At 38.9% G+C, this 19537-nt stretch overlaps 2 protein-coding genes across 2 annotated transcripts; both read left to right on the top strand.

The window, feature by feature from the left end:
* Nucleotides 1-3987: 3987 nt before the first annotated feature.
* On the top strand, nucleotides 3988-6891 carry LOC307030850 (CD209 antigen-like protein D; the record flags this gene model as incomplete). Its single annotated transcript, XM_079696229.1, has 6 exons — nucleotides 3988-4057; nucleotides 4130-4219; nucleotides 4356-4514; nucleotides 5241-5383; nucleotides 5590-5693; nucleotides 5937-6891. The coding sequence occupies 6 exons, from the start codon at nucleotides 3988-3990 to the stop codon at nucleotides 6079-6081; spliced, it is 711 nt and encodes a 236-aa protein (XP_079552355.1). The 3' UTR covers nucleotides 6082-6891.
* A 6114-nt stretch (nucleotides 6892-13005) lies between these two features.
* LOC307030865 (CD209 antigen-like protein D) lies at nucleotides 13006-16277 on the top strand. The gene is made up of 6 exons (XM_079696245.1): nucleotides 13006-13130; nucleotides 13204-13293; nucleotides 13501-13641; nucleotides 14211-14335; nucleotides 14542-14681; nucleotides 14925-16277. Exons 1-6 carry the CDS (start codon nucleotides 13061-13063, stop codon nucleotides 15040-15042), a joined length of 684 nt encoding a protein of 227 aa, XP_079552371.1. The 5' UTR covers nucleotides 13006-13060; the 3' UTR covers nucleotides 15043-16277.
* The last annotated feature ends 3260 nt before the right edge of the window (nucleotides 16278-19537 follow it).

The raw sequence follows: 19537 nt of genomic DNA, 5'->3' as shown, positions 1-19537 counted from the left end.
AATGTGAATAACTCTAAATGTTATATGTACATGATCAGCAGCAGACACAATGCTTCAGAGGAAAGAAATTACAATAAGTGAAATGCACAGAGCTGATTTGGACTCTTTCCTTATTGGCTTTATAAAGTTTCAATTGTATTTTATGAATTTATATATTTTTTTCAAGATTCAAGACTTTTATTGTCATTCCTACATAGCTACAGTGTAGTTATGACAATGAAAATCTTAGGTCCCAGGCTCCTCCAACAGTGCAACACAATAACACAGATAAAATAGTGCAAGTAAATACAATCAAATAGAAGTAGTGCCATAAGAGTCTATATTTAAGCAATAGCTCACGACAGGCCGTGGCTTCGAGTCGGGCCGAACCACGCCCCTTAGCTGTGATATAATGAGCATATATCACGGCCTGAAGTGAGCTATTGCTTTTATAAAACGGTTACCAAGTGTGGCAATATGAAAGAAAAATACACACTCTAATTTAAATAGTTTTTATTAGTAAATAATGATGTTCAAAATGAAATAGTCCCTCCGTTGCCTTCTGCACAAAACATAGTGCAAGGTGGTTGCTATGCAACAACACTAACAGCAAGCGAACATATTAGACTGAGAGCGTTGATCCATTATTTGGCTGTTTATTTACATTAATATGTATGTTGCTGTTTATTGTGCATCCACTGAAAAACTGTCCAGCATCAGTAGCATGGCTTACGTGGTCACTTGTATAGGTTGAGGTTGTTCGAGGCTGTTGCTTGGCGTGGCGAGAATATTGCTCCACTTTCTCCGGTCCCCGAGATTGGGCTTCCAGTAGCTCTGGAGAGAGCTTTCGCACCTGTGGCCACTAACGGTCATAATTTCTCTGCTTTGTTTCAAGACCCGCATCAGAAAGCTTTTGAATGGTGCTACTTTTCCAGTTGGTCTACCTGCTCTTCACGTAGCTCTGCATGTCGTAGTTTAGGTGCTTTTTTTTCTGGAGATAGGCACTGCTCAATCCACTCCTCAATACTATAGTAAGACCCCCCCGGAGGTCGAAGTTAATCTTAAATGTTTCCATTTTATGCTTTGTAAGTTTGTTTCGTAACGGAAGAAATTTAAATATATTTCTAAAACTGACGAGTCAAATCAAGCAATCTGATTGGTCGATAGCGTTTTTGTGGACCTCTTTGATTACAGATTTGAAAACATCGTTGCTTGCTTTAAAAGTAGCACAATTCATTATGTTAAACCTTCAAAAGTATCTAGATATCCCTGCCCTAATGCCAAAGGAACTGGACACTGAATATGTTTTGGCGTTTGATGTCTATGTCTGGACCGCTGCGTCAAAAAGGAGGGCTTCTGCCCCGTTACTTCTCCGATGCTTTCTTGTTCCAGTATAACGGTATACTGTTTTTCTCAGACGCGGAGGGATACTGACTTGTTGTGAAAAGTAACTTACAATGCTACCCGTGGTATACGCTCAGTATGTCACGGCTAAGAACCAATCAGATTGCTTGATTTGACTTGTCCGTTTTATAAACAAGTGATACATCATTTGTGAGTTGCAAACTGGTGAATGTTATGGATGTTCTTCGTTCAGGTGTTTAATAGTCTTATGGCCTGTGGGATGAAACTCTTTCTGAGTCTGGTGGTTTTAGTCCGGATGCTGCGGTAACGCCTGCCAGACGGCAGCAGACTGAACAGTTTGTGGCTGGGGTGATGGGGGGTCTTTTATAATCCTGAGGGCTTTCTTTCTGAGCCGCTGGGAGTAAAGGTCCTCCATGGATGGCAGCTCCGTCCTGGTGATGTTCTGTGCAATTTTCACCACCCTCTGTAAAGCCTTACGATTGAGGGTGGTGCAGCTGCCGTACCAGGCTGTGATGCAGCCAGTCAGGATACTCTCTATGGTGCACCTGTAGAAGTTGCAGAATATCCTGGAGTCCAAGTTTAAGCCCCCCAGCCTGCGGAGGAAGAAGAGCCGCTATCGAGCTGTGTTGGTGTTGGTGTTAGTGTGAAGAGTCCATGTCAGGTCCTCAGTGATGTGGACATAGAGGCACATGAAGCTGCTGTCTTCTTTCCGATAGTTTATCTGTGTATTTATGGAATCATGAACAAATTAGAATCTTTTGAAATGTTGTTGGAATCCGGATGTTACATTTATCCTTTGTCTGCCTGTTCATAAATAAACCCTGTCAAAAGTAATGAATCATGAACTGCCAATATTATTTACCTTTATGGTTAAGTTTATGTATGTCTATTTAACAGAATAGATTTCATAGGCAGTCAGTCTTTAACTGTCTGTAATTCTTTTAACTCAACAAAAGACTCTGTCAGGTATCCACCTAGACATTCGGGAAGGAGCAGTGAGAGCTGTCAAGGTGTCGACTTGGCCTCCAAATTCCCCAGATCTCAATCCAGTTGAGCATCTGTGGGATGTGCTGGATAAACGAGTTTGATCCCTGGAGGCATGGAACAGGAATGAAAGGATCTGCTGCTAACCTCTTGGTGCTAGACACCACAGGAAGCATTGGGATGGCTGCGCTGTCTCTCTTACTCCTCGAGACGATTTTCCGCATGAATGGCTGAGGAAATCGGATCATCAAGATTGTAAGGTTCAGGTTTGAGACACCAGTTCATCCTTAGTTACCTCATTTAAGTCTTTGGTGAAACTAGCCTAAAGGGTTTCCTCATTCAATCCACTCTCCTTTCGACATTGTGTGGAATTCGATGGCATACTCTGCCACACTCGAAGAGAGAGAAGTCTTCTGGAGGCGTCTTTAACCCGTACAGGATGGTCGAACACCCTTCACATCTCAGCTGAGAACCCCTGATACGATTCCAAAGTGGGAACCTTCTTCCCCGAAAGGCTGACACCTACTCCAAAGTGCTTCCCAGAGGAGACCCGTGAGGAAAGCAATCTTAGCCTTAAGACTGACACAATCCCACATCAGCGTCATACCGTTCAGGAGCGTGGACCCATGGCTCCCTGACAGGTTGTGAAATCATGGCTTCCTGTACCGGAGTTCCCGGAGGGGAACAGGCAGACTGTCTTTAATGACTCTGAGGGCTGGTAAGCTTTGCTGAAAGATCCCACCGACTTTCACATTACATCACCTGTTAGACGCTTTTATCCAAAGCCACTTACATACATTCAATACTGTGGGCAATCCCCACTGAGCTGAAGTCTCTAACCCAGGGAAACAACGAGATGCTGACTGCAGCACTGGAACCAGCTCTCCCCTGATCCGAAGTTTAGTGCACTATCCCACTGCTCCACAGCCTCCTCTAGTGATATTTCACATAGTGGCTGGCTGTGCTGACCGAGGAGAACTCCCTGGGCAGTGACTGTGATAAGAACAAAGACTGATAAAAACAAAGCACACCAAGCACAAATCATTTATACTGAGAAAAGAAATATAAAACACACTCATACCATAAAGACATGAGTCATGGAGGAGGAAAAGTGACAAATCATCATTGTCTAAATTAACTTTTATATTATTTTCTTTGCTGGATATTTCCAGGAGGGAATATGAAAGGTAAAGTTTGGTTTAGAAATACCTGCATTTTTATTCCCAATGAAGAATATTTCAAACTCAACTTATATAAGTGTTCATGTAATTACTATTTTTAAGGTCTGTAACTTCAAATATTCAGTGGTGGGTGTTTTTTGTGGAAGGTAATTTTGGCAGCAGACAAACTTCAACATTAAAATGATATGGCATGTATTTGTTTTAAATAAAAACAGAGCAATTATATTGTATACCTCTAAAGAGCCTTTATATATACATGGAGGTCTGGAGAGAGAGAGAATGTCTGTAACTTTAATATGGTGTGTCTGATAATCATCTGGAAGATTGTCATAGAAACTTCTTTCAGCAAATCTTAGATGAGTCACTTCCTCAGAAGGATAACATATTTAGAAATTGAAACCCTCAACCTCGGTCACATGTGCTGCAGTCCCTGCTTCAGAGCTGACCTAAAGACAAAAGTTGTCATTTTTTAAAAGCAATGGAGGAAATCAATGACGATGTTGAAACTGTAAAATCCCTAACCCCAAGATCAGCAACAAGACAAGAAGGTAAGTGTCAGTCAGACGGAGTGAGCTGTGGATTATGGATGTATTATACTCCCTGGTCTTCTCTGTGTTCAGGTCCCAGGAGATTTCCCAGAGCATCTGTTCTCGGTTTTAGGCTGCTGAGTGTTTTCCCGCTGGCTGTTCTCATCGGACTCACAGTCTGCTGTTAGTCTGTTTTATAAGTTAATGTCATTTTGAATTTGTAATTTTCAAAAGCACTTTCTGCCCTCTGCTTTTTACTTAAGTTTGTATCAGTATGAGGTATTTTCTGTTTAGAAAACGTGTCTCTTGATCATTTCAGACCATAACTCAGAAGATGTTGCAGCTGCACATCTCTCCGCTGTCAAAGCAAACCTGACTGAGCGTCTCCAGGCCAGAGATCAGCTGATCAACCAGCTGAATGCCAACCTCACTGAAAAGACCAGAGAGGTGGACAGGCTCCTGAGTTTGATGGACAAGGGTGAGTGCTTCCTGTGGGGGTTTGCATAGGGCTCGGTATGTGTATGTAAGATATCAATTATCATAATATTTTTTACAAAATACCTCAATATTGAGAGTCTAAGGCTGACTATTGATGCTTTCATAAAATAGTTACACACTTTTCATTAATGATAATAAATAATTAGTTTTGAATGACTTAGTTGTGAGTGATTTAATTTATAGTTTGTTTTATTTTTCTTCATCCACCATACTGTATTTATATTTCTCTGTAAACTATGCTTATGGCCATTTTCCTTGTCCAAATTACATTTAATATATGCAATAGGAAGAAGAACTTAGAGGTAGTTTGTTCCAGATATTTGCAGCTTAATAATAATAAAGGACAACAAGGTTTCAAACCAATTTAGAACTGTTGCCGAAAGTCAGACCCAGTTTTCCAGTCGGTCTAGTAACTAACACCGAGATGTTTCCACTGTCTGTGTTTAAGTGGATGTCATTGAAGACTTTAACAACATCAGTATCAGTGCTGTGGTGCCTGACTAGTTCACATCGAAACAGTTATTTAAATCCCAAAAATGAGAAGTAGTTGTCTGCAATGACATTTTTGATCTCTTTTCATCACTCTAAAAATGCTTAATACATATGTTTTTTCATTATTATTACAAAAGTGACATTTAATGCACTCAAGAGTTCCATATTCCAGCAGTTAAAGCAGTACATCAACAAGATCTTACAACTTTTACAGATAACACGTGTCATGAAGGATGGAGGAAGTCTGGTTGTTCCTTTTATCTCCTCTCTACTGAGAAAGCTTCTTGGGAACAAAGCAGAGACAACTGCAAAGCCAGAGGAGCAGATCTGGTGATCGTAGACAGTTATGAAGAACAGGTAATGTGTGCTGCTTGTGATTGTATAACTCCTGCTTTTATCAATCAATGTTTTTATTGTACATATACTAGCAAATGTGTCTATCAGCTATAATGATTACTTCACAACAATGGTGTTAATTATATATTTCTGAGCTAGTAAAAAGAGAAAAGTTATCTGAATGTTGATGTCCATCCCAGTAAACTGCATTTTGTACATTTGAACAGGAATTCATTTCTCATATGAGCAAGGGAAGCACTTGGATTGGTTTGAGTGACAGAGAAAAGGAAGGGACCTGGAAATGGGTGGATGGATCTCCACTGAATCTGACGTAAGGCTGTCCTTTGGTTTTAAATACAGACGCTGGTTTATGTTGTGACCTTTCTAAATGTTTCACATGTTTCTCTAATGGGAGTTAACAGAACACACAGGATGCATTTAAACGTAGGGTGTCTGCCCCTTTCACCAGAGACTCATTTGGGTTTTAAGAAAAGAACATGGCTGTGTTACTTATAGTTATTTGTATTTGATGTCCATCTTTTAATTTATTTTGTTTTCCTGTAATACCTTTTAGGATTTGGGCTGAAGGAGAGCCTAATAGTGGAGGAGGGGATCCAGAGGTGGGTGAAGAGGACTGTGTAAACATCTATCCTAACACCAAAAGGTGGAACGACCTGTCCTGTAAGACCGATCTGCATTGGATCTGTGAGAAACATTAACATTGGTGTCTGTTTGGATACTAAACATGCAATCTTTACAATTTATTTTATATTGAGTTATTTAAAACTATTAAAAATGCCTGATTTCATGAATAAGAATTGTGTTTCTTGATTAGATAAATCCCTATTCATTTGTTTTTTAGGTTGTTTTTCAGATTAATATCAGTAATAAATAAATAAGACATTTAATTTTTTTTGCCAACTTTTGTTTGCCTCAATTAAATTAGTATTTGTATTAATCCTTTTACCAATCAACATAAAAACAGCTTATTAAAAACATCTGCTGATAAGCCCACAGTTCCTGAAAATTATAATATTGAAAGTGCCTTATTGAGCAGAATATGATACAAATATAAAAAATAAAAACAGTCAAACATTATTGAATAATTCAGACACATACAACAATACTCTAATCCCAGCATTGGTCTAACTTGTTCAAATATGTAAAATAGCCTGTGTGTTTATACAGTATGTTTCCTAACAATGACCTCTTGTGGCCATGTGAGTACAAATCTATTGCAGGTATTTAACATTCATAGGTACCATCCACTTTGTACATACTGTAAGAACTAGTGCTGTCAATTAATACAAAGATGTATGTATGTTTATCACAATAATAATCTAGGACTTTAACTGCAGGATTAGCTCATGTTTCATTTGAAAAGTAAACTGCCTTTTATTTGAAGTTACTGGAATGACAGTACTTTAGTAAATGGGCAAATAGATATAGCTAGATCAGGAAATTGAACTTTCTTTGAGCATGCATACAAAGATAAAAACTGTAAAAGTATATTGTGGGTGTATAACATGTTCTCTGAAGATGAAGCTCTTCCACTTCAACAAATTGCTGTTATCAGATAAAAAGCAGCTTTACAACTTCACCTTTTTTTATCAAAGTGAACAACTCCTCCCTGAAAGATATGAACTTGTTATGTTTATGATCAGCGGCAGACAGAGTACTTCAGAGGAAAGACATTTGTGTTTATGAGCATTTCAAATTAAGATCCCTGCTTTCACAACAATGTCATGCTCTCTTTTTATTAACCAGTAAAACAGATCTATACAGGATCAATACATTTAGAATATTAATCATCTGTACGGCTTTGTAAGATTATATGTCTGTATTTAACACCATGGACTTGATTATCTCACTTGTTTCAGTCTTAAATCTGTATTGTCAATTTGCTTTGTATGTTTTAAATGTGGGCATGTCAATAAAGCTTATTTGAATTTGTCTTGACTCAGCGTCAGAAAAAAACAAACATATCCTTATATCTTTGAGATGGATAGATAATGATCTGGTACAGTTGCTAGGACTACCTTTAGCACTTAAGAGGTGTGACGTATTGATGGTGTTTTGTGTTATCCTTTACGCTATTGCCATTTTCCCAGACATCAGACATCATATTTCCAACTATCTAGAGGAAATTATTTTATACGGCTGTTTTTAAGACCTTGCAGCTCTGGGTCTTAGCAGACCCTAGGATCCATTTCGCACTCTTTTTTCTCTTTTTCTGTTGTCACATGTGTTATCATTGTTTTGAGTTTACCCATACAGCAGAGGTGTCAAACTCAATTTCATCAAGGGCCACATCAGCATTATGGTTGCACTCAAAGGGCCGGTTGTAACTTTAAGACTATATAAGAATACATATATAAATATTTAATATATATAAAATAATGTATTATATTACATGATTGGCTCTGCATTGGATTATTATCTGATAGGGTAATGACTTCAGAATTAACTACATCTGAAAGCAGAAGTCTACGGCAAATAATTGCAAGTCTCTTCAGTGAGAATGTCAAAAAATGATTTAAAAAGAAAAAACACATTATGAAAAAAAAGTAAAAAAAAAAAAAAAAGTAACATTTTGAAAACAAAGAACAATTCTGAGGAAAAGGGGTAATTCTAAGAAAACGGCACATTTAAAAAAAAAAAGTCAAGTTTTGAGAAAAAAAGGCATATCTGAGATGCATTGTGGGACATGTAGTTTATGGGGAACATGCTTCTGTAAATCGGCCTGTAACCGTATAATAAACGTATTATATTCTTTGCAAGCTCTTGTGGGGCCACAGAAAATGAAGTCACGGGCCGGATTTGGCCCCCGGGCCTTGAGTTTGACACCCCTGCAGTACAGAGTTAAGTATGGATACACTGTTGGAAAATACAAGAAAGGAGATACAAATTATGTAAACAGGTTTAGAAGCTCTACAAGGTGCATTTTTGAGAAGTGATTGGAGAACTATGTGTAAAGGAGAGTTGTTACAACACAGAAAACACCAGAATTTAAACTATAAACATTAATATAATTTCACTAATAGTTAATGGCCTAAACCACCCAATTAAAAAAGTGCTTATACTGCACAGATGAAACATCAAGGTGGAGATATTGTATTTATGCAAGAACACATCTGTCAAATGTGTGTGTGTGTGTGTGTGTGTGTGTGTGTGTGTGTGTGTGTGTGTGTGTGTGTGTGTGTGTGTGTGTGTGTGTGTGTGTGTGTGTGTGTGTGTGTAGGGGTTTCACCAACTAATCGACTAGTCGACTACCTTTACCACTAGTCGGCGCTGTAGGACCTAGTCGAGGAAAAAAATGGAGGTAAACGAGGTGCTGCAAAATGCTACAAAACACGTCCGACATTCTTATGTATGGCAGTACTTCAACGAAGATGTAACCAACTCCACAGCGAAGTGTCAGTTGTGTACAGCTGTACTGAAGTACAATACAAATGCATCTGCTATGCACAACCATCTGAAGATGAGACACCCGCTGCCGACAGCTAGCACTAGCAGTAATGCTAGCACCAGTGAGCAATGGACCGGCGTCAGCACTGAACAGAGGCAAACGAACAGCAAGAAAACAAGGGTCAACAGTGATGCGGATGATGAGCTACGGGATTACTGCCAGCGGACACCGCATATCCCCACAATGGATAATCCACTGGAGTGGTGGGCAGAAAACGTGCACCGCTTCCCCCGCTTTCGAGGAGCTACCTGGCTATTCCAGCCACAAGCACCCCGAGTGAGAGGGTTTTTTCCCTGGCAGGCAACACTGTCACCCGAAAGCGGTCAAGCCTCCTTCCCTCACATTTCGATGCGTTGGTGTTCAAACCAAACCAAAAATATGGAAAGGTGGACGTTATCGTGGAGGACAGCGAATAAAGTGTTGCGCACTGGATTTACGTGGCATTTATGTAAACAAGAGTTTTTTGCTGTCGATTTTGGTGAGTCCAGTTACTGTTTGTTATTTACTCAGCCATGTAACACAAATTAAAATGCAGTGTTTAATGTTACTGTATGAGTTCCAATATAAAATACAGTTGTACACCTCTCTTTGTGTGTCTTTATTATGACGTAACGACTAGTCGACTAGTCGAGTACTATTTTGAAAAATGTGTCGACTAGTAAATATTGGTGTGTGTGTGTGTGTGTGTGTGTGTGTGTGTGTGTGTGTGTGTGTGTGTGTGTGTGTGTGTGTGTGTGTGTGTGTGTGTGTGTGTGTGTGTGTGTGTGTGTGTGTGTGTGTGTGTGTGTGTGTGTGTGTGTGTGTGTGTGTGTGTGTGTGAGAAACTTTTGTGTTTCTGCCCCTGCCATTCCTGCAGAAGGTTGCAACATTGTTGATACATTCAGGCACCGACACCTGTCTGCTCTCACATTCCCGCATTATGTTTTGCGGAAACCAATCTTTATTTTTTTCCCACTCTATGCCAGCTGCAAATTTGGGGCGAGACACAAGAAATAAAGCTTCGCCAGTTTGGGTCCTTATCACAACTGATCAAGATGGCCAAACGATTTTCTGCTCAGAGGGCCTTGCAAATTATTTTATAAGAGAGAGAACCATTTGATGATGATGTAGAGAAAGAGGAAGAGGTTTCAGAATTTGAGGATCACATTTAGCTTCAGCTAGTTACAAAAAAATGACAAGGAGCACTTTAATTCATTAATGTGATCTAACAAATGTAAAAGGGTGAATATTAACCATGATGTTTATATAGCTTGTAATTGGGATGAAGTAAACATCTTTTGAGCATTTTAACATAAAATTGTTTGATTGTGTTGAATTGAAACCCAAAAAGGCAGCAGGTCCACCAGACCCACAAACACTGGCTGCGTAACAAACATATGAACACCACACAAGATTTAGGGGTTTTCCAGAAAATAAAGGCCCACTCTTGTCATAGTACACAGGAACAGAAATGAATGACATCCTGGTTTATGCTTCTGCCTACATCATACGCTTGTGACGATTAGTAATGCACAATCATGCATTTGTCCGAGCCACAGATTGAAACAGAGAACAAGCTCACCCTTGGCATCATGAGTTCACCCAGAGGACAGGTGGATACAATGCGGTTTATACGGAAAACAAATATGTGTAGATCAAAAATACATGTGTATGCCATTAATAAGATCAGAACCAATTGGGAAAAGAACTACAGATCACCTTCTCTGATGACTTTTGGAAGGAGGCCCTGAGAGCCGTCAACTCATCCACCAGTTGTGCTAGACTTAGCCTAATACAATTTAAAGTTCTCCATAGACTACATTATAGCAAGGCTAAGCTCTCTAGGATTTATCCAGATAGATTGGATGACAGGTGTGATAGATGTTCCCAGGCCCCCTGCGACCTGACTCACATGTTCTGGTTGTGCCCTAAATTATCTAGCTTCTGGCAATCTTTCTTCGAATGTATTTCTGAAATTGTATGTCTAAAAATCTCTCCATCCCCTCATGTAGCTATTTTCGGTTGGCCCTCAGATGAAATCAACATGACAAACACTCGAACCAATGTCATTGCCTTTACCTCCTTGATTGCTCGTAGGAAAATCCTTCTTTTGTGGAAATCTCCTTTACCTCCCTCTTTTAAAATGTGGATGGGTGATACTATGTCTCTCCTAAAGTTGGAAAAAATTAAGTTTAGTCTCCGGGGTTCTTCAGATAAGTTTTACGCTCATTGGAGGCCACTGATCAGTTATGTAACCGTCTTCCCCCTGATATGGTGTAGGGATTCCACCTTTATCTGCCTATAATTCTGATATTATTACTCCCCTGTCCACCGCACATGCAGACCGTGTGACATCCCTCGATATATGTGTTAGCATGTGTATGTATGTATGTATGTATGTATGTATGTATGTATGTATGTATGTATGTATGTATGTATGTATGTATGTATGTATGCAGGTATGTGTATGTGTATATATTAGACCCTCCAGAAAAACGCGGGCAAAATTCCTTGATTATGCGGGCTAAAATCCTTGATTATGCGATTAAAAATGCGGGGTTTTTATGTGACTTTATGCGGTGAAATTGCGGGAAGTTGCTAAATATGCTAAATATGCGGGAAAAAAGAAGAACAATTTTTTAAAATATTGGGCTGTTTTATTTATTCTCTCTCACGATTCAATTAAACACATTCAATGTTTATTTATTGTAAAAGCAATTGGGCTATTTTAATCTCACACACACACACACACATCCCCCCCCCCCCACACACACACACACACACACTTCTCCGCTTCATTCTGTTTTCATTTCATTTACTCGTTCGTGATCTGACCAGCTTCAATCTTGTAGGCTACTCACTTCGTTTCTTGTAGCCCTCGAAAGGGTTTTGGAGGTTGAGGCTCACCGTCGATTTTCTCTTATGCTCCAACATACAGTTGCACGGGGTGCAGAATAGTTTCCCCCCACTTTTTGCCCGCTCTTTAGTAGAAATGTTCGTCGGTAAATGAGATGGATTAGATTTTTTCATCTTGGTGTTTTCTCTATCTTGTGAGCGCCACACGTTCACTCTATACAGTGTTGTTTACATTCTGTGACGCGCGAGCTGATGACGTCACGTCAAGACGAGTTAACTTTTTTTTCTTCTCAACTTTGTGGGAAAATGCGGGGATTATGCAGCCTTTTGATAAATATGCGGCCTTCTAAAAATCTGCGCCATTTTGCTGATTATGCGGTAAATTCTGCGATCGCAGAATCGCGTTTTTCTGGAGGGTCTAATATACTGTATGTGCATGTAAATTATTGTATTTATCATTTGGTATATAATTGATGTACTGTTGCCTCAGTGCTCCGGGAGAGAGGTCTGTGGGATGTGCAATTCCTTATTTGCTGCAATGCACTCTTACACTTTTTTCATGTGAATACAAATATTAAAAAAAAAAAAAAAAACATATGTAAAACTTTTTTCTGTGTAAAACATTTATTTACATATGAAACGGAACACATCCCTCTGAACAACACAACCCTCTGATGCGTGTGTTGGTAGCTTGGCACGCTACTTCCCTGGAACCGTTGCTGCTTCCAGTGTTTCCTCCTGAAGTCTGTGATCACTACCCAGTCACCGGGCTTGAAGTGGTGTTGTGGCGCATCAGCTGGCATCGGCAGTACGGCTTTCCCCTGAGAGTGGATAGCTGAGAGGGAGACTGAAAGACTTATACAGTAGTTCAACAAAAGGTAACTTCAATTGTCTCAACTTTCAGAAACTAACATTCCATTAACAGAATAATATTCTTTAAATCTGTGCCAGTTCGTCTTGTGCCTTGTGCCATCAAGAGAGCCAACAAAACTATTTGTAGCTGCTTTCACAATGATGACATGCTATTCTCTTTTTATTAACCAGTAAAATAGATCTTTACAGGATCAGAATATTTTGAATATTATTCATCTTTATGGCTTTGTAAGATTATATGTCTCTATTCAACACAATGGACATGATTATCACACTTGTTTCAGTCTTAAATCTGTATTGTCAATGTGCTTTGGCAATAGTATATGTTTTTAATATGGTCATATCAATAAAGTTAGTATTTCCTGATATTCTTCTTCTTTTTTTTAGATATATAATGATTTGTGATTTCCTCAAAAAGATAAAGCATTTCAAAATTCAAACCACTCTTTTTCCGGTCACATACTTCAGGACGCTTGCTGCAGAGCTGACCTTCTAGGAAAGAGTTGGCAGTCGCATGAGCAATGGAGGAAATCTATGCCAATATTGACGATATCAAAACCCTAAGCTCAAGATCATCAACAATACAAGAAGGTAAGAGTGTCAGTCAGAGTGCACTGTGGATTTTGGATTTACTGTATTACTCACTGGTCTTCTCTGTGTTCAGGTCCCAGGAGATTTCTCAGAGCGTCTGTTCTTGGTCTGGGGCTGCTGAGTGTTTTCCTGCTGGCTGGACTCATCGGCCTCGCTGTCCACTGTGAGTCTGTCTTTTCATACATTTAATAAGTTCATTTTGAACGTGTGATTTTCAAGAGCAATATTCTTTTCTGAAAGATGCACATTTGACCAAAACATCTATCGTTGTTCTACTTTTCTCCTAGGGCCAAATTAGGAAAACATTTACTTTGGTTTGTGTCAGTATGATTGCATCAGTTCATTTAAGAAACATCTATTTTCATTCCAGACCATAACTCAGTAGGTGGTGCAGCTGCAGATCTCTCCGCTGTCAAAGCAAACCTGACTGAGCGTCTCCAGGCCAGCCATCAGCTGATCAACCAGCTGAAGGCCAACCTCACAGAAAAGACCAGAGAGGTGGAGTTATTGAGTGAGTGCTTCATGTGGGGGGGTTTGTATAGGGCTCGGTGTATGTGAGATATCAATTATCATAATATTTTTTACAAAATACCCCGATATTGATATTCTAAGGCTGACTATTGATGCTTTCATAAAATAGTTACATAATGTCACTTTTCATTAATGATAATCAAGAATTTGTTTTTAATGACTCAGTTGTGAGTGATTTAATTTATAGTTTGTTTTACTTTTCTTCCCCCATCATATTTATAATTATTTTTTTAATATAAGCAATAGGAAGAAGAACTTAGAGGTAGTTTGTTCCAGATATTTTCAACATAATAATAATAATAAAGGATAACAAGGTTTCAAACCAATTTAGAACTGTTGCCGAAAGTCAGACCCAGTTTTCCAGTCGGTCTAGTAACTAACACCGAGATGTTTCCACTGTCTGTGTTTAACTCTTTTGATCCCTCTAAAAATGCTTAATAAATATGTTTTTTCATTATTATTACAACATTGACATATAATGCACTCAAGAGTTCCATATTCCAGCAGTTAAAGCAGTACATCAACAAGATCTTAAAACTTGTACCGCAGGATGGAGGATGTTTGGTAGTTCCTTTTATCTCCTCTCTACTGAGAAAGCTTCCTGGGAACAAAGCAGACAGCACTGCACAGCCAGAGGAGCAGATCTGGTGATCGTAGACAGTTATGAAGAACAGGTAATGTGTGCTGCTTGTGATTGTATAACTCCTGCTTTTATCAATCAATGTTTTTATTGTACATATACTAGCAAATGTGTCTATCAGCTATAATGATTACTTCACAACAATGGTGTTAATTACATATTTCTGAGCTAGTAAAAAGGGAAAAGTTATCTGAATGTTGATGTCCATCCCAGTAAACTACATTTTTAATATGTGAACAGATTTTCCTCGAATCGATGATCAGCGAAAGAGAGATCATCTCTGGCATGATCAATTTTGCCACTTGGATTGGTTTGAGTGACAGAGAAGAGAAGGGGACCTGGAAATGGGTGGATGAATCTTCACCGAATTTGAATCTGAAGTAAGGCTTTAATTGGTTTTAAATACAGACGCTGGTTTATGTTGTGACCTTTCTAAATGTTTCACATGTTTCTCTAATGGGAGTTAACAGAATACACAGGATGCATTTATACGTAGGGTGTCTGCCCCTTTCACCAGAAGACTCATTTGGGTTTTAAGAAAAGAACATGGCTGTGTTACTTATAGTTATTTGTATTTGATGTCCATCTTTTAGTTCATCTTGTTTTCCTGTACTACCTGTTAGGCTTTGGAGCCCAGGACAGCCTGATAATGGAGAGGAGTGTGTTTATATCTTTTCCTACAACGAGTGGAACTCCCAGTCCTGTGAGGAGGATCTGCATTGGATCTGTGAGAAACATTAACATTGGTGTCTGTTTGGATGCTAAACATGCAATCATGCTTTCACAATTTAGTTTATATTGAGTTATTTAAAACTATACAAAATGCCTGATTTCATGAATAAGAATGACTTTGCTCAAATTGATAAATCACATGTATTTAGTGTTTTTGTTTAGGATTAATATCAGTAATAAATAAGTAGTCATTTAATTAGTTTTTGCCAACTTTTGTTTGCCTCAATTAAATTAGTATTTGTATTAATCCTTTTACATATCAACATAAAAACAGCTTATTAAAAACATCTGCTGATAAGCCCACAGTTCCTGAAAGTTATAATATTGAAAGTGCCTTATTGAGCAGAATATGATACAAATAAGAAAAATAAAAACAGTCAGACATTAATGAATAATTCAGACACATACAACAATACTCTAATCCCAGCATTGGTCTAACTTGTTCAAATATGTAAAATAGCCTGTGTGTTTATACAGTATGTTTCCTAACAATGACCTCTTGTGGCCATGTGAGTACAAATCTATTGCAGGTATTTAACATTCATAGGTACCATCCACTTTGTACATACTGTAAGAACTAGTGCTGTCAATTAATACAAAGATGTATGTATGTTTATCAAAATAATAATCTGGGACTTTAACTGCAGGATTAGCTCATGTTTCATTTGAAAAGTAAACTGCCTTTTATTTGAAGTTACTGGAATGACAGTACTTTAGTAAATGGGCAAATAGATATAGCTAGATCAGGAAATTGAACTTTCTTTGAGTATGCATACAAAGATAAAAACTGTAAAAGTATATTGTGGGTGTATAACATGTTCTCTGACAAGATGAAGCTCTTCCACTTCAACAAATTGCTGTTATCAGATAAAAAGCAGCTTTACAACTTCACCTTTTTTTATCAAAGTGAACAACTCCTCCCTGAAAGATATGAACTTGTTATGTTTATGATCAGCGGCAGACAGAGTACTTCAGAGGAAAGACATTTGTGTTTATGAGCATTTCAAATTAAGATCCCTGCTTTCACAACAATGTCATGCTCTCTTTTTATTAACCAGTAAAACAGATCTATACAGGATCAATACATTTAGAATATTAATCATCTGTACGGCTTTGTAAGATTATATGTCTGTATTTAACACCATGGACTTGATTATCTCACTTGTTTCAGTCTTAAATCTGTATTGTCAATTTGCTTTGTATGTTTTAAATGTGGGCATGTCAATAAAGCTTATTTGAATTTGTCTTGACTCAGCGTCAGAAAAAAACAAACATATCCTTATATCTTTGAGATGGATAGATAATGATCTGGTACAGTTGCTAGGACTACCTTTAGCACTTAAGAGGTGTGACGTATTGATGGTGTTTTGTGTTATCCTTTACGCTATTGCCATTTTCCCAGACATCAGACATCATATTTCCAACTATCTAGAGGAAATTATTTTATACGGCTGTTTTTAAGACCTTGCAGCTCTGGGTCTTAGCAGACCCTAGGATCCATTTCGCACTCTTTTTTCTCTTTTTCTGTTGTCACATGTGTTATCATTGTTTTGAGTTTACCCATACAGCAGAGGTGTCAAACTCAATTTCATCAAGGGCCACATCAGCATTATGGTTGCACTCAAAGGGCCGGTTGTAACTTTAAGACTATATAAGAATACATATATAAATATTTAATATATATAAAATAATGTATTATATTACATGATTGGCTCTGCATTGGATTATTATCTGATAGGGTAATGACTTCAGAATTAACTACATCTGAAAGCAGAAGTCTACGGCAAATAATTGCAAGTTTCTTCAGTGAGAATGTCAAAAAATGATTTAAAAAGAAAAAACACATTATGAAAAAAAAGTAAAAAAAAAAAAAAAAGTAACATTTTGAAAACAAAGAACAATTCTGAGGAAAAGGGGTAATTCTAAGAAAACGGCACATTTTAAAAAAAAAAGTCAAGTTTTGAGAAAAAAAGGCATATCTGAGATGCATTGTGGGACATGTAGTTTATGGGGAACATGCTTCTGTAAATCGGCCTGTAACCGTATAATAAACGTATTATATTCTTTGCAAGCTCTTGTGGGGCCACAGAAAATGAAGTCACGGGCCGGATTTGGCCCCCGGGCCTTGAGTTTGACACCCCTGCCGTACCGGGTTAAGTATGGATACACTGTTGGAAAATACACGAGAGGAGATACAAATTATGTAAACAGGTTTAGAAGCTCTACAAGGTGCATTTTTGAGAAGTGATTGGAGAACTATGTGTAAAGGAGAGTTGTTACAACACAGAAAACACCAGAATTTAAACTATAAACATAAATATAATTTCACTAATAGTTAATGGCCTAAACCCCCCAATTAAAAAAGTGCTTATACTGTACAGATGAAACATCAAGGTGGAGATATTGTATTTATGCAAGAACACATCTGTCAAATGTGTGTGTGTGTGTGTGTGTGTGTGTGTGTGTGTGTGTGTGTGTGTGTGTGTGTGTGTGTGTGTGTGTGTGTGTGTGTGTGTGTGTGTGTGTGTGTGTGTTAGGGGTTTCACCAACTAATCGACTAGTCGACTAGTCGACTACCTTTACCACTAGTCGGCGCTGTAGGACCTAGTCGACTAGTCGTGGAAAAAAATGGAGGTAAACGAGGTGCTGCAAAATGCTACAAAACACGTCCGACATTCTTATGTATGGCAGTACTTCAACGAAGATGTAACCAACTCCACAGTGAAGTGTCAGTTGTGTACAGCTGTACTGAAGTAGAATACAAATGCATCTGCTATGCGCAACCATCTGAAGATGAGACACCCGCTGCCGACAGCTAGCACTAGCAGTAATGCTAGCACCAGTGAGCAATGGACCGGCGTCAGCACTGAACAGAGGCAAACGAACAGCAAGAAAACAAGGGTCAACAGTGATGCGGATGATGAGCTACGGGATTACTGCCAGCGGACACCGCATATCCCCACAATGGATAATCCACTGGAGTGGTGGGCAGAAAACGTGCACCGCTTCCCCCACTTTCGAGGAGCTACCTGGCTATTCCAGCCACAAGCACCCCGAGTGAGAGGGTTTTTTCCCTGGCAGGCAACACTGTCACCCGAAAGCGGTCAAGCCTCCTTCCCTCACATTTCGATGCGTTGGTGTTCAAACCAAACCAAAAATATGGAAAGGTGGACGTTATCGTGGAGGACAGCGAATAAAGTGTTGCGCACTGGATTTACGTGGCATTTATGTAAACAAGAGTTTTTTTGCTGTCGATTTTGGTGAGTCCAGTAACTGTTTGTTATTTACTCAGCCATGTAACACAAATTAAAATGCAGTGTTTAATGTTACTGTATGAGTTCCAATATAAAATACAGTTGTACACCTCTCTTTGTGTGTCTCTATTATGACGTAACGACTAGTCGACTAGTCGAGTACTATTTTGAAAAATGTGTCGACTAGTAAATATTGGTGTGTGTGTGTGTGTGTGTGTGTGTGTGTGTGTGTGTGTGTGTGTGTGTGTGTGTGTGTGTGTGTGTGTGTGTGTGTGTGTGTGTGTGTGTGTGTGTGTGTGTGTGTGTGTGTGTGTGTGTGTGTGTGTGTGTGTGTGTGTGTGTGTGTGTGTGTGTGTGTGTGTGTGTGTGTGTGTGTGTGTGTGTGTGTGTGTGTGTGTGTGTGTGTGTGTGTGTGTGAGTGAGTGAGTGAGTGAGTGAGTGAAACTTTTGTGTTTCTGCCCCTGCCATTCCTGCAGAAGGTTGCAACATTGTTGATACATTCAGGCACCGACACCTGTCTGCTCTCACATTCCCGCATTATGTTTTGTGGAAACCAATCTTTATTTTTTTCCCACTCTATGCCAGCTGCAAATTTGGGGCGAGACACAAGAAATAAAGCTTCGCCAGTTTGGGTCCTTATCACAACTGATCAAGATGGCCAAACGATTCTCTGCTCAGAGGGCCTTGCAAATTATTTTATAAGAGAGAGAACCATTTGATGATGATGTAGAGAAAGAGGAAGAGGTTTCAGAATTTGAGGATCACATTTAGCTTCAGCTAGTTACAAAAAAATGACAAGGAGCACTTTAATTCATTAATGTGATCTAACAAATGTAAAAGGGTGAATATTAACCATGATGTTTATATAGCTTGTAATTGGGATGAAGTAAACATCTGTTGAGCATTTTAACATAAAATTGTTTGATTGTGTTGAATTGAAACCCAAAAGGGCAGCAGGTCCACCAGACCCACAAACACTGGCTGCGTAACAAACATATGAACACCACACAAGATTTAGGGGTTTTCCAGAAAATAAAGGCCCACTCTTGTCATAGTACACAGGGGCAGAAATGAATGACATCCTGGGTTATGCTTCTGCCTACATCATACGCTTGTGACGATTAGTAATGCACAATCATGCATTTGTCCGAGCCACAGATTGAAACAGAGAACAAGCTCACCCTTGGCATCATGAGTTCACCCAGAGGACAGGTGGATACAATGCGGTTTATACGGAAAACAAATATGTG

The sequence above is a fragment of the Notothenia rossii genome (genome assembly GCF_949606895.1).
Source record: "Notothenia rossii genome assembly, contig: SUPER_2_unloc_1, whole genome shotgun sequence".
Classification (NCBI taxonomy): Eukaryota; Metazoa; Chordata; class Actinopteri; order Perciformes; family Nototheniidae; genus Notothenia; species Notothenia rossii.
The sequence above is the reverse complement of the archived record's forward strand: the minus strand, read 5'-3'. Positions and strand labels throughout refer to the sequence as shown.